A 14,802-nucleotide genomic window follows, 5' to 3' on the forward strand; every position below is an offset into this window, starting at 1 on the left:
GAACGAGAGAGAGACGAGAAGAGAGAGAGAGGGAGATAGAGAAGAGAGAGGGAGAGGAGAGGGAAGAGAGAATATTGTGAAGATAAAAATAGTCAGAAAATAAAAATGTTCCAGTGCCCTTTCCATTTTTTTTTTCCCCCACAGCGTTTAAGGCTCGTCTGCTGACCGCAATTTTGATGGATGGTTTTCAAAAGATGTTTACTCTCTCTCTCTCTCTCTCTCTCTCATATACACACACACAAACAGAATAGAAATATATTGATTGTTTCAGTTCGTTAATGCTACTTTCCTACTCTCTTGACAGCATATCAGCTTCTGTATTCTTTTGGGAATCTCGTCTTCAGTAAATCTTTGGAATATTCCACTTGGAAGTATTAGTGATGGAGATATACTTAATTTAGAGGCTGCGATATACTACTTAAAAAAAAAAAACAAAAACGCCATGCGTCCCCTCTTGGGTTTTTGACGATTTTTTTCCCGTATGTGTATCTTGATTTGGATTTTGTCAGTCTTAGAATATATCTGATTTATTTGGTCTTCTTTCCACTTTGTATTTCTACAACTTATGCCTCTCACTGTTTGGGTGGAAAAGTTTCTGGGTTTTTTTTATATAAATGGCTGATGTTAGCTTTAGAAAACGGACAACATTTTGAGTACTTTCTCTAAGACGTCTTGATAACAATAACTTGGTCATGTTGATCAACTAATATTCCATATGTTGTGATACTTTTTAGCTCGCTTGAAATTGCGTACTGCTTCGGATTAATTTTTGAGCAGTTAACGAAGAGCCAGTCCCTGAATTATATCCAGTTACAAAACTGTGTTGCTGCCGTGACGGTAAAAGCCTGCCTTGTGTGATGCTGTTAATCATGTAGCAGAATGCAGAAGGGCCATAATCTGAGGATCTGTATGTATAAAATCAAAGGAGTGTGGTGGGTAGGCAGCCAGTGAAGGCAACTTTACAGGTGGCTGGGGGGCGATGGAATAAGTTATCCTGCATGAAAAGTAGGTAACGACAAGTTTTGGGAACCTCTGCTCTTAATGATACCAGCCTCTGTTCAGAGAGAATTTTTGCGATTGCTGTAGGCTTACAGTAAAACTGATTGGTGTTTGTAAAGTCCTTTGTTGTCGTCGTTGTACAAGTATTAGGGTTAGCTGTCATTTGAGTTGGCTTTTGCTATTCTTCTTGGAGAGAGAGAGAGAGAGAGAGAGAGAGCCTTGCTGAAGAACACCTAACAACTCGTAGTATCTATTTCAGGATCCTCACAATGTATCCGGGCGGGCCTTCGACCCCCGTACCCCTACCGCCACTAGGAGAGCCTCAAATTAAATTCCATAAAGAAATCGACAAAAACTGTTGCAGTTAGTTGATCCTGCATTTATTTAATTCGTGAAGAAGTCTCCTGTTCCTTTCATCTATTTGTTTACATGCTTTCTTCAGTATTTAATGAATGTCTTAACGTGTACATGCCTTAGAAAACATCCATAAAATCCACCAAACTGCAGAGCTAAATATGCCTGCAGTGTCTGCTGGTTTTGTTAATCATAACCTTTGACTCTGTCTGTCTCTAAATGTATGAATGATATGGGAGTTACCTTCATGGTTAGCTAATTCATAAATAACCTTAAGTGCTGATTACTATCACTTGATAGCTTAGCTCTTTAAACTTTTTGTGATCGAAATGTCTTTTTATTTTTTTTTTCTCCTACCTCGATGGGCTTTTCCCCACCAGAAATTTCCTGAGTTGTCAACAGTATCAAAAAGAAGAGAAAAAATACAATAATCTTGATAAAATGCAAACAGTGCTTATGCAGTTGGCATGTTGGAACAAAAGAAGCTGCACAATTTGCCCTTTATGAGGGCATATGGTGCAAGAGGCACGAGTCTCATGAATGAGGCTGAAGTGTGTAATTTTGTCTGGATTATTATTTGAAAGAAGTGAGGAAAGCTTAATGACAGCCTACCTTGAATGATGGAGTTGTTCTGCTAAAATGCCCTCGAAAATTCATCGTAGCTTCAGCAGTTTTCCCTTGTGCTGTTATTAAAAATATAATTAGTGTTCACGGCTTAGCGCCTTAGTGGCTTGATCGGTATGGTCTTGACCTGCCACCTCGGTGGCCACGAGTTCGATTCTCGGGCATCCATTGAGGTGTTGTGACAGATGCGTATTTCTAGTAATAGAAGTTCACTCTCGACATGGTTCGGAAGTAGTCACATAAAGCCGGTGGTCCCGTTGCTGAATAACCACTGTTTCCATGCAGCATAAATACACCATACAAACAAACAAACAAATTGGATTAAATTCACGAGTTTTCTTCTTACAGAGAATTCAGGATAATTTATTTTGAAATTAAAAACAACTGCATTCACAATGAACTTTGCTCTTTCGTTCAGAGGCTAATTTTCGTTTATATGATCAGAATATCGTAATTTGAGGAAACACGTTAGTGAAGCAGATAAAATAAATCTTGAAAGTTTATGACAAATTCTAAATTGATTGCAAACACTGACATTGTGATAAACACTAATAAAATCGCTAGTATTACAGGTTACCATTTGTATTTGAGTGAAGATGCAGCCATTTTTCGTTAATTGTATGATCAATGCCATCTTCAGTATTTTCTTACAATATATAACCGGAGGTGACAGAAACCAAAGCCTTTCAATTTCTATATATTTATTTAATTAATAAATACAGGATATCCTAGAACTAAACCATCCAGTGAGCGGGAACGTCTTTGAGGGATTTTTAATAAGAGGGAGCTGGGCTAAAACATAAACGGGGGTAGGTTCTTTGTAAGTGGGCGCGGGAGCATCGTAAGTGGGTTTATGGGCGCCGTAGGATGGGGCAGGGGCATAGGGCTTGGCTTCGGGGTACCTGGCTTCTCCGTGGTAAGCAACCTGAGCCCGGTAGCCGTTGTGATCGGCGGTGTAAACGACGGTGTGATTGCGACCGTCGGGGAGGAGGACGTGGTAGTCGCCGGTCACCACCTTCCCGTCGGAGGTGGACTTGTGGCCGAAGTCGAGGTTTTGGTAGGCGTCCTTGACGACGAAGGAGTAGTCGAATGGCATCCCCTTCTGTTGGAAAAAAATATATAAGTGTAATGAGAATCCTTGCTTTTATTCATGACCAATCTCAATGTTTATTATTGTTTTCACCCTTTTAATTACGTTTATGTAGGAACAAACTGTATCAATAAAGAGTAAACTTTTTCATTATCAAACTTCATCAGTCACACCAAATTCAGTGTTTCTAAACAGCGATGTTTTGCATAAAACTATCGACTTAATGTCACTCAAAACACTAACACAAACTCCTGTTATACCTCGTAGCTCTGATGATGCTTAGGGGCATCATACCCGTACCCTGCAGGGGCATGGGAACCATCAGGGCGTCCCATCGCCACAGCCACGAGGCAGAAGGATGCAAATAGGACCTGCGGGAATCAAGTGTGATAGTTTATTAGTATTGGTTGTATACTATATTTATGTGATAGATGCGTGCAAGGGTTTAGATTCTCTCTCTCTCTCTCTCTCTCTCTCTCTCTCTCTCTCTCTCTCTCTCTCTCAGAATTTTACTCTTAAACAAGCATCTCTTTCCTTTTATCTATTATGTTCTTTATATTCGCACTTCCTTCAAGATGTTCAGTTTTATGCATAGAATTAGTGGATTTCTCTGTTATAACCTGAGACTATTATTTGAAGTATAATTAGTGTCGTAAATAGCTTCAAATTAGCACAACAAAACTTTTGATATCAACACTAATTTGAACTCTGAATACACCAACAAAATTGCATATCGGAAATAATTTAGGAAATAAAAGATATCTTAATTAATTACTGATATTTGAACTAAACAGGCTTAGAATCGTCATTTGTTAGCAAAGTCGAATAGCAAAGATATGTCATGTTTATGAGAGGTTAATCACAGTTGAAAACACTTATGTCTTATGCACTAAAGACGATTATGGACGCATTCCAGTTTTGGAATGCGACCAAAGCGTTGAATTGAACCAAGATTCCTTGTTTTTGTTTTGTTTTTGTTTTTGGTCTCACCTTAGAGCTCATGATGATGTCTGCTGGTGTCTGTTTCGACAGACAAGCGATATCTGATTACACTCGACCTATGCGAAGAATTTATACGCTAGTTTCATAGCCAGAGGTGCTGACACCACGCCTATTTGTATTTTTAGAGAGAGAGAGAGAGAGAGAGAGAGAGAGAGAGAGAAATAAAACTGTTCCTTTGCCTTTCCATCTTCTTCCACAGTTTGAGGCTCGTCTCTCTCTCTCTCTCTCTCTCTCTCTCTCTCTCTCTCTCTCTCTCTCTCTCTCTCTCTCTCCTCCATCAGGCAAATAGGTTACTAAAGACGACTAGAGATCCTGAACATGTATGGATTCGAAACACGACGATTGCAAGGACAAACTAATAGAAACATTTAAAATACTGAAAGGCATAATAAAAGTAGACAGTAACCTATTTACGTTAAATGAAAATCAGACAAGAAATAATGGATGGAACATTACTACATCAACATGACCACATTAATATTACCAAAAGGTCTTACAGCAAATCTGCAAGTTAGTATAACTTTGTTCAACCAGACCACTGAGCTGACAACAGCTCTCCTGGGGCTGGCCCGAAGGGTGCGATATTTTTGCGAGGCTAGGGACCATTGGTTTACCCTAGCAACGGGACCTACAGCTTATTGTGGAAATCCGAATCACATTATATCGAGAAATGAATTTCTAGTCAACAGAAATAAATTCCTCTGATTCAACAGCAAACCTACAGAATGCTGCCATATTACGGGAAGAAAAATAAAGTGGAAAGAAGACCAAATAAATGATAATTATACGAGGGCCTTACAAACTGAAATCAATACAGACTTGCAATAGCGGTGAGTTTAAAAACCGAAGAGTAGGTGCGGATGTAAATTAGATAATATTCCAATCACTAATACCTCCCAGTAGAATATTCCACAGCTTTATAGAGGAGGGTCTGGAAAGGACTCTGTTACTGGCCAAAGCAACGACGAGACATTTGACCCCCCCCCCCCCCCCCCCCCCCCCCCCCCCCCCCCCCCCCCCCCCCCTCCCCCCCCCCCCCCCCCCCCCCCCCCCCCCCCACCCTCCCCCACCCCCCACGCAGAATACAGACGCTGATACTCTGTGCGAGTAAGAAGTAGCCCTAATGAGTGAAAGAGTCGAAGTATTTCCTTTCGTGAGAGAGAGAGAGAGAGAGAGAGAGAGAGAGAGAGAGAGAGAGAGAGAGTATTGATGTCCGTAGACGGACGTCACGACACAAATTGTTCGAGTGATCGGAGGATGGAGAGAGAAAGAGAAAATAACCACGAACACAGGTGAACTAGCAATAAGATATGCAAAGTCAACAACATAATTTGACTTGGGAAAACATTGAAAGGAAAATATAACCATCAAATAAAACAAGCCGTTCATCTCTCATTACTCTTACATTATTTTCGCATTAGAAAATAACTTCGCATTTACACACAAAGCCAAGCCCATCAGGCGCAGTGAAAATGAGAGTTACAAGGATTAGGATGTCTCAAAGACTTATGAGTCCATCCTAAGAGGAGACATCGTGTGCTCACTTATCTCCAGGAACAGGTTATACTGTGCATTCACAGTGTTCCAATGATTTGGTCTAGCTTTCTTTTAAACTCTTCCACAACTGTTGCTGTTTACAACTTCAGGTGGCAGTTTAATTCCATGTGTCACATATCTTGTATGCGAAGAAGTTCCACAGTGGGATGTGTTGTATCTCTTCAGTTCCAGTCTCCATCCATTATTTCTTGTCTGATTTTCACTTAACGTAAATAGGTTACTGTCTGCATTTATTATGCCTTTCAGTATTGTAAATGTTTCATTAGTTGTCCTTGCAATCGTAGGGTTTCGAATCCATACATGTTACAGGCTCTCTAGTCGTCTTTAGTAACCTGTTTGCCTGAGAGAGAGAGAGAGAGAGAGAGGCCGGGGAGAGAGAAGAGAGAGAGAGAGAGAGAGACGAGCCTCAAACTGTGGTGGAAAGAAGATGGAAAGGGCAAAGGAACAGTTTATTTCTCTCTCTCTCTCTCTCTCTCTCTCTCTCTCTCTCTCTCTCTCTCTCTCTCTCTCTCTCTCATCTCAAATACAAATAGGCGCGGTGTCAGCACCTCTGGCTATGAAACTAGCGTATAAATTCTTCGCATAGGTCGAGTGTAATCAGATATCGCTTGCCTGTCGAAACAGACACCAGCAGACATCATCATGAGCTCTAAGGTGAGACCAAAAACAAAAAACATAAACAAAACAAAAAACAACAAGGGAACTCTTTGGTTCAATTCAACGCTTTGGTCCGCATTCCAAAACTGGAATGCGTCCATAATCGTCTTTAGTGCATAAGACATAAGTATTTTTAACTGTGATTAACCTCTCGTAAACATGACATATCTTGGCTATTCGACTTTGCTAACAAAAGACGATTTCTAAGCGTGTTTAGTTCAAATATCAGTTAATTAATTAAGATATCTTTTATTTCCTAAATTATTTCCGATATGCTATTTTGTTGGTTTATTCAGAGTTCAAATTAGTGTTGATATCAAAAGTTTTGTTGTGCTAATTTGAAGCTTGATTACGACACTAATTATACTTCAAATAAAGTCTCAGGTTATAACAGAGAAATCCACTAATTCTATGCATAAAACTGAACATCTTGAAGGAAGTGCGAATATAAAGAACATAATAGATAAAGGACAGAGATGCTTGTTTAAGAGTAAAATTCTGAGAGAGAGAGAGAAGAGGAGAGAGAGAGAGAGAGAGGACAGAGAGAGAGAGAGAGAGAATCTAAAAAAACCCTTGCACGCATCTATCACAAATATAGTATACAACCAATACTAATAAACTATCACACTTGATTCCCGCAGGTCCTATTTGCCTCCTTTCTCGCCTCCGTGGCTGTAGCGATGGGACGCCCTGATGGTTCCCATGCCCCTGCAGGTACGCGTATGATGCCCCTAAGCATCATCAGAGCTACGAGGTATAACAGGAGTTTGTGTTAGTGTTTTGAGTGACATTAAGTCTATAGTTTTTATGTAAAACATAGCTGTTTAGGAACACAGAATTTAGTGTGACTGATGAAGTTGATAATGAGAAGTTTACTCTTCATGATACAGTTTGTTCCTACATAAAACGTAATTATAAGAGTGAACACAATAATAAACATTGTGATTGGTCATGAATAAATGCCAAGGATTCTTCATTACACTTATATAATTTTTTCCAACAGAAGGGGAGGCCATTCAAATACTCCTACGTCGTCAAGGACGCCTACCAAAACCTCGACTTCGGCCACAAGTCCACCTCCGACGGGAAGGTGGTGACCGGCGACTACCACGTCCTCCTCCCGACGGTCGCAATCAGACCGTCGTTTACACCGCCGATCACAACGGCTACCGGGCGCAGGTTGCTTACCACGAGAAGCCAGGTACCCCGAAGCCAAGCCCTATGCCCCTGCCCCATCCTACGGCGCCCATAAACCCACTTACGGTTGCTCCCGCGCCCACTTACAAAGAACCATACCCCCGTTTATGGAGCCCAGCTCCCTATTCATTAAAAATCCCTCAAAGACGTTCCCGGTCACTGGATGGTTTAGTTATAGGAAATCCTATATTTATTAATAAATAAATATATAGAAATTGAAAGGCTTTGGTTTCAGTCACCTCCTCTTATATTATTATAAAGAAAATACTGAAGATGGCATTGATCATTTTAATTAGTGTAAAATGGCTGACATCTTCACTCAAATACAAATGGTAACCAGTAATGCTAGCGATTTATTAGTGTTATCACAATGTCAGTGTTTGCGATCAATTTAGAATTTGTCATAAACTTTCAAAAATTTATATACTGCTTCACTAAAGTGTTTCCTCAAATTAGTATATTCTGATCACATAAACGAAATCCTCCTAAAGACGAAAGAGCAGATTTTATTGTGAATGCAGATGCTTTAATTTCAAAATAATTATTCTGAATTCTCTATAAGTAGAAAACTTGATTTTAATCCAGTTTTGTTTGTCTGGTGTTTTTACGTAGCATGGAACCTGTGGTTATTCAACAACGGGACCACCGGCTTTATGTGACCTCCGAACCACGTCGAGAGTGAGCTTCTATCACCAAGAAAATACACATCTCTAACACCTCAATGGAATACCCGAGAATCGAACTCGCTGCCACCGAGGTGGCAAGTCAAGACCCATACCGATCACGCCACTCAGGCGCTAATCCTGTAAATTAATATATATTCATAACAGCACAAGGGAAAAACCACTAAAGCTATTGATGAATTTTCGGGTATTTTGGCAGAACAACTCCATCATTCAAGATGTCCTTAGCTTTCTCACGTCTTCAAATAATAATCAGGGAAAATTACACACTTCAGCCTCATTCATGAGACTCGTGCCTCTTGCACCATATGCCCTCATAAAGGGCAAATTGTGCAGCATCTTTTGTTCCAACATGCCAACTGCATAAGCACGGTTTGTATTTCATCAAGATTATTGTATTTTTCTCTTCTTTTGATACTGTTGACAACTCAGGAAATTTCTGTGGGGAAAAGCCCATCGAGGTAGGAGAAAAAAACAACAATAAAAATAAAATAAAAATATTAAATATAAAAAGACATTTCGATCACAAAATGTTTAAAGAGCTAAGCTATCAAGTATGATAAAATCAGCACTTTGGGTTATTTTGAATAATTAGCTAACCATGAAGTAACTCTCAGATCATTCATACATTTAGAGACAGACGGAGTCAAAAGGTTCTGATTAACAAAACCAGTAGATTCTGTACAGGAATATTTTGCTCTGCAGTTTGGTGGATTTTATGGCGCGTTTCTAAGGCATGTACACTTGAGACATTCTTTAATACTCGTGAAGTTAATCATTGCTTTGTATTTTTAAGGAAGAAAGCATGTAAAACAAACATATGAAAGATACAGGAGACTTGTTTACGAATTAAATAAATGCAGGATAAACTAACTGCAATCATTTTTGTCGATTTCTTTAAGGAATTTAATTCGAGGCTCTCCTAGTGGCGGTAGGGGTCCGGGGGTCGAATGCCCCAGATACGTTGTGAGGATCCTGAAATAGATACTACTTGTTAGGTGTTCGTCTGCAAGGTTCTCTCTCTGTCTCTGTCTCTCTCTCTCTCTTCTCCAAGAATAGAAAAAGCCAACATCAAAATGATAGCTAATGTTAGGAACATAGTTTGCCGATTGTTCCCTTGGTGGATTGTTGCCTCCTTTGTTTTTGTTTTTAATTGCTGGCGAGTTGGACGTCTGTTGGATGGCGTCAAACTTCGTCAGTCAGGTTCTGGAGGGCAGAATGACCAATCAGGTTCAGAACGGCAGAGAGGCAGAATCTTGGCAGCAGAGCAGCGGAGAGTATCCGAGGACGACGAGTTGGTGGTTGTATCAACCCGGTCTTGATCGTCCAGTGATCGAGGAGGACCTCCATACTGTATCTGAGGACGAGATGGTTGTTGTTTTAACTCTTGTCTTGGTCGTCCAGCATTCGAGGAGGATGTCCATTTTGTTTCCAAGGACGAGGTGGTTCTCGTATCGGCTCTGTCTTGATCGTCCGGCATTGGACTGTTGTCCTCATTGTTTGAGGAAGTGTTCCAGTTTTGCTCTGTGTATCATTATGCCGCTTCAGTGTTAATTTTAATTTTGTATCGTGCTGCCTATTTCTATTGAGTATATTTAGATTGTGTGATTTTTTCATGGCTTTGTTTTTGCAGGGTGGATTTTATTGATTCTTCGACTAGTTTTGCATATTATTGTTAATTGATAATTTTTTTGTTTTTGCCACCCACCCAGAACCTTGACTCACTGTATATCATGTATTTATACTCTTTGTAATTAAATAATGTTTAAGGTAACATTTTGGTTTTTATGCCCCTACCTCCTTTGTCACACTGCCCAATTGCTTATTATTTTTAAGAACTTGTCGATCTCGAGAGTCGAGATCGTAATGGCTAACAATTAATAAGAATATAACTAACAAACTTTACTAACGCCATTCAGTTTTACTGAACTTAGGACGCGCAAAATTCTAACTGAACAGAGGCTATAAAACCCACTTTTCATGTAGGTTACTCGTCCAGGCCTCCCACCCACTTATAAGTTGTTTTCACTGGCTGCCTAGTCGCTAAACTCCTTTGGTTTTATGCATACATATCCTCAGATTATGGCCACCCTGCAATCTGCTACATGGGCCCCAGTTTGGGAACCTCTGATTAGAAGCATCACACATGGCTACTTTACCTTCACGGCAGCAAAACAGTTTTGTAACTGGATATAATACAGGGACTGGCTTTTCGTTGACTGCTCAAAAATGAATCCGAAGCAGTACACAGTTTCAAGAGCGCTGAAAAGTATCACAACATATGGTATATTGCTAAATGAAATGACCACGTTAATGTTATAAAGACTTGTCTTGGAGAAAGTACTAAAAATTTTGTTAGTTTTCTAATGGTAACATCAGACTTTTAATTAAAAAAAAAAAAAAAAAAAAACTTATACAAGTTGTAGAAATATAAAAGTGGAAAGACCAAATATATGAGATATTTTAAGACTTATAAAATCCAAATCAATATGCACATGCGTGAAAAAAAGTTAAAAACCAAAGAGAGAACGCCTGGCGTTTTTTTGAAATAGTATATCGCAGCCTCTAAATTAGAGTATATCTCCATCATGATACTTCCAGGTTGAATATAACAAAGATTTACAGAAGACGAGATTCCAAAAAGAAAAGAGACGCTGATATGCTGTCAAGAGAGTAGGAAAATAGCACTAACAAACTGAAACAATCAATATATTTCTATTGTTTGGGGGTGTGTGTGTGTGAGAGAGAGAGAGAGAGAGAGAGACTAGCATCTTTTGAAAACAAATCCAACAAAATTGCGGTCAGCAGACTAGCCTTAAGCTGTGGGAGAGAATGGAAAGGGCACTGGAATGTATTTTCTAATATTTTTTATCTTCACAATTCTCTACTCTCTCTCTCTCTCTTTCTCTCTCTCTCTCTCTCTCTCTCTCTCTCTCTCTCTCTCTCTCTCCAATAATACAGACAGGTGTGGTGTCAATACCTCTGGCCATGAAAACCGTGTATAAATTCCTCGGAAACGACGAGTCTAATCAGATATCGTTTGTCTGCCGAAACAGATACAAGAAGACACCATGTGCTCTACGGTGAGACACCAAATTAAGGATTCTGGATCAAGTTCTACCTCTTGTTCGTTTCCCAAATTTCGAATGTGCCCTTAACTATCTACAGTGCATATGGAATCAGAGTCAACTTTTTGATTAACCTACCATAAATGTAACATACTATCTTTGCTATCTGAACATGTTGATAAGTGCTATTTACTCATGTTAATACAATTTTTAAAAAAGTGAACAAAAGAACCCTTTAAGACTTCTTAGCTTAAATTTCCGTAATTAGTTAAAAATATCTTTTATTTCCTGTCTTATCCAATCCTTTGCTTGTGTAGTTACCGAAATCAAGATTTCTCATGATTTTAAAAGTTTTATTGTTGTCCTCACACCGAATTCGAAATTTAATTAAATAGTCTCATTCAAAAGTTTTAGTTGTGCTAACTATATTTGAAGTTAGTTACTAAACTAATATTTCAACAACAGGATCAGGTTACATCAGAAAACCCCGACTACTTTGATACATTATTGTTAAAAAGACTGTGGGAATTAAACATTCGAACTGACCAATAGAGCTGATTTTCCAACTGAACTTATATATTGCACTTTGGTAGCATTTATGAGTATAGATGATTATATTAGTGAAATGCAGTTGGAATGTATATACTATGATCACATAAACCTACAGCAATTCTATATAACAGAGAGAGAGAAGAGAGAGAGAGAGAGAGAGAGAGAGAGAGAGAGAGAGAGAGAGAGAGTGTCTAAATCCTTTTGCACATATCATTTAGATTAGTACATCAACCAATACTAATTATTGAATGTTATCCTTGGTTCCCGCAGGTTCTATTTGCATCCTTCTGCCTTGTGGCTGTGGCGATGGGACGCCCTGATGGTTCCCATGCCCCTGCAGGGTACGGGTATGATGCCCCTAAGCATCATCAGAGCTACGAGGTATAACATGAGTTTGTGTTAGTGTTTTGAGTGACATTAGTCGATAGTTTTATGCAAAACATCGCTGTTTAGAAACACTGCAAATTTGTTGGCTAGGTGACTGATGAAGTTTGATAATGAAAAAGTTTACTCTTTACTGAAAACAGTTTGTTCCTCATAAACGTAATTATAAGAGTGAAAACAATAATAAACATTGTGATTGGTCATGAATAAATGCCAAGGAATCTTCATTACACTTATATAATTTTATCCAACAGAATGGGAGGCCATTCGACTACTCCTTCGTCGTCAAGGACGCCTACCAAAACCTCGACTTCGGCCACAAGTCCACCTCCGACGGGAAGGTGGTGACCGGCGACTACCACGTCCTCCTCCCCGACGGAGGTCGCAATCAGACCGTCGTTTACACCGCCGATCACAACGGCTACCAGGGCGCAGGTTGCTTACCATGGAGAAGCCAGGTACCCCGAAGCCAAGCCCTATGCCCCTGCCCCATCCTACGGCGCCCATAAACCCACTTACGGTGCTCCCGCGCCCACTTACAAAGAACCTACCCCCGTTTATGGAGCCCCCCCAGCTCCCTCTTATTAAAAATCCCTCAAAGACGTTCCCGGTCACTGGATGGTTTAGTTGTAGGAAATCCTATATTCATTAATTAAATAAATATATAGAAATTGAAAGGCTTTGGGTTTCAGTCACCTCCTCTATATTATTATAAAGAAAATACTGAAGATGGCATTGATCATTTAATTAGTGTAAAATGGCTGCCATCTTCACTCAAATGCAAATGGTAACCAGTAATACTAGCGATTTACTAGTGTTATCACAATGTCAGTGTTCGCGATCAATTTAAAATTTGTCTTAAACTTTCAAGATTTATATCTGCTTCACTAAAGTGTTTCCTCAAATTAGTATTTTCTGATCACATAAACGAAATCCTCCTAAGACAAATGAGCCCAGTTTTTTGTGAATGCAGATGCTTTAAATTTCAAAATAAATTATTCTGAATTCTCTATAAGTAGAAAACTTTTATTTTAATCCAGTTTGTTTCTCTGGTGTTTTACGTGCATGGAAACCAGTGGTTATTCAGTAACGGGACCACCGGTTTTATGTGACTTCTGAACCACGTCGAGAGTGAGCTTCTATCACCAGAAATAAACATCTCTAACACCTCAAAGGAATACCCGAGAATCTAACTCGCGGCCACCTAGGGGCCAAGTCAAGACCATACCGATCACGCCCTGAGGCACTAATCCAGTGAATACTAATGTATATTCATAACAGCACAAGGGAAAACCACTAAAGCTACTCATGAATTTTCGGTATTTTGGAGAACAACTCCATCATTCAAGGTAGCTGGTCATTAGCTTTTCTCACGTCTTCAAATAATAATCAAGGAAAATTACACACTTCAGCCTATTTAAGAGATCGTGCCTCTTGCACCATATGCCCTCATAAAAAAGGGAAAATTGTGCAGCATCTTTTCGTTCCAACATGCCAACTGCATAAGCACTGTTTGCATTTTATCAAGATTATTGTATTTTTCTTTTCTTTTTGATACTGTTGACAACTCAGGAAATTTCTGTGGGGAAAAGCCCATCGAGGTAGGAGAAAAAAAAACAATAAAAATAAAATAAAAATATTAAAAATAAAAAGACATTTCCTTCACAAAAAGTTTAAGGAGCTAAGCTATCAAGTGATAGTAATCAGCACTTAAGGTTATTTATGAATAATTAGCTAACCATAAGGTAACTCCGCCCAGTACATTCATACATTTAGAGACAGACAGAGTTAAAGGTTATGATTAACAAAACCAGCAGACTCTGCACAGGCATATTTGCTCTGCAGTTTGGTGGATTTTATGGTCGCGTTTCTAAGGCATGTACACTTGAGACATTCTTTAATACTCGAGAACATATGAAAGATACAGGAGACTTGTTCACGAATTAAATAAATGCAGGATCAACTAACTGCAATAGTTTTTATCGATTTCTTTATGGGAATTTAATTCGAGGCTCTCCTAGTGGCGGTAGGGGTACGGGGGTCGAAGGCCCCAGATACGTTGTGAGGATCCTGAAATAGATACTACGAGTTGTTTGGTGTTCGTCAGGAAGGCTCTCTCTCTCTCTCTCTCTCTCTCTCTCTCTCTCTCTCTCTCTCTCTCTCTCTCTCCAAGAAGAATAGCAAAAGCCAACGTCCAAAATGACAGCCAAACCCATAATACGAGTACAACGACAAAACAAAGCACTTTACAAAGACCAATCAGTTTTACTGTCAGCCTAGCAATCGCAAAATTCTCTCTGAACAGAGACTGGTATCATTAAGAGCAGAGGTTCCCAAACTTTTTCTTGTCGTTCCCTACTTTCATGCAGGATACTTATTCCATCGCCCCCCAGCCACCTGTAAGTTGCCTTCACCGACTGCCTAACCCACCAAACTCCTTTGATTTTACCGTCACGGCAGCAAAACAGTTTTGTAACTGGATATAATACAGGGACTGGCTCTTCGTACTCCTCAAAAATTAATCCGAAGCAGTACACAGTTTTAAGAGCGCTGAAAAGTATCACAACATATGGAATATTGCTAAATTAAATGACCAAGTTAATGTTATGAAGACGTCTTAGAGAAAGTACTCAAA

The 14,802-nt window shown here is 39.5% G+C and overlaps 1 protein-coding gene across 1 annotated transcript; it reads left to right on the forward strand.

Annotated features, from left to right (window-relative positions):
- Positions 1–11,200: 11,200 nt before the first annotated feature.
- On the forward strand, positions 11,201–12,730 carry LOC135224231 (pro-resilin-like). The gene is made up of 3 exons (XM_064263087.1): positions 11,201–11,246; positions 12,054–12,164; positions 12,422–12,730. The coding sequence occupies exons 1-3, from the start codon at positions 11,235–11,237 to the stop codon at positions 12,674–12,676; spliced, it is 378 nt and encodes a 125-aa protein (XP_064119157.1). The 5' UTR covers positions 11,201–11,234; the 3' UTR covers positions 12,677–12,730.
- Positions 12,731–14,802: the final 2,072 nt, after the last annotated feature.

Source organism: Macrobrachium nipponense, chromosome 10 (assembly GCF_015104395.2).
Source record: "Macrobrachium nipponense isolate FS-2020 chromosome 10, ASM1510439v2, whole genome shotgun sequence".
Lineage (NCBI taxonomy): Eukaryota > Metazoa > Arthropoda > Malacostraca > Decapoda > Palaemonidae > Macrobrachium > Macrobrachium nipponense.

What these genes read in the sequence shown, in the direction of transcription:
- LOC135224231 (XM_064263087.1), top strand. An exon ending in AGCATCATCAGAGCTACGAG is followed by an intron (nt 12,165 to 12,421) that starts GTATAACATGAG and finishes TTTATCCAACAG; the next exon opens with AATGGGAGGCCATTCGACTA.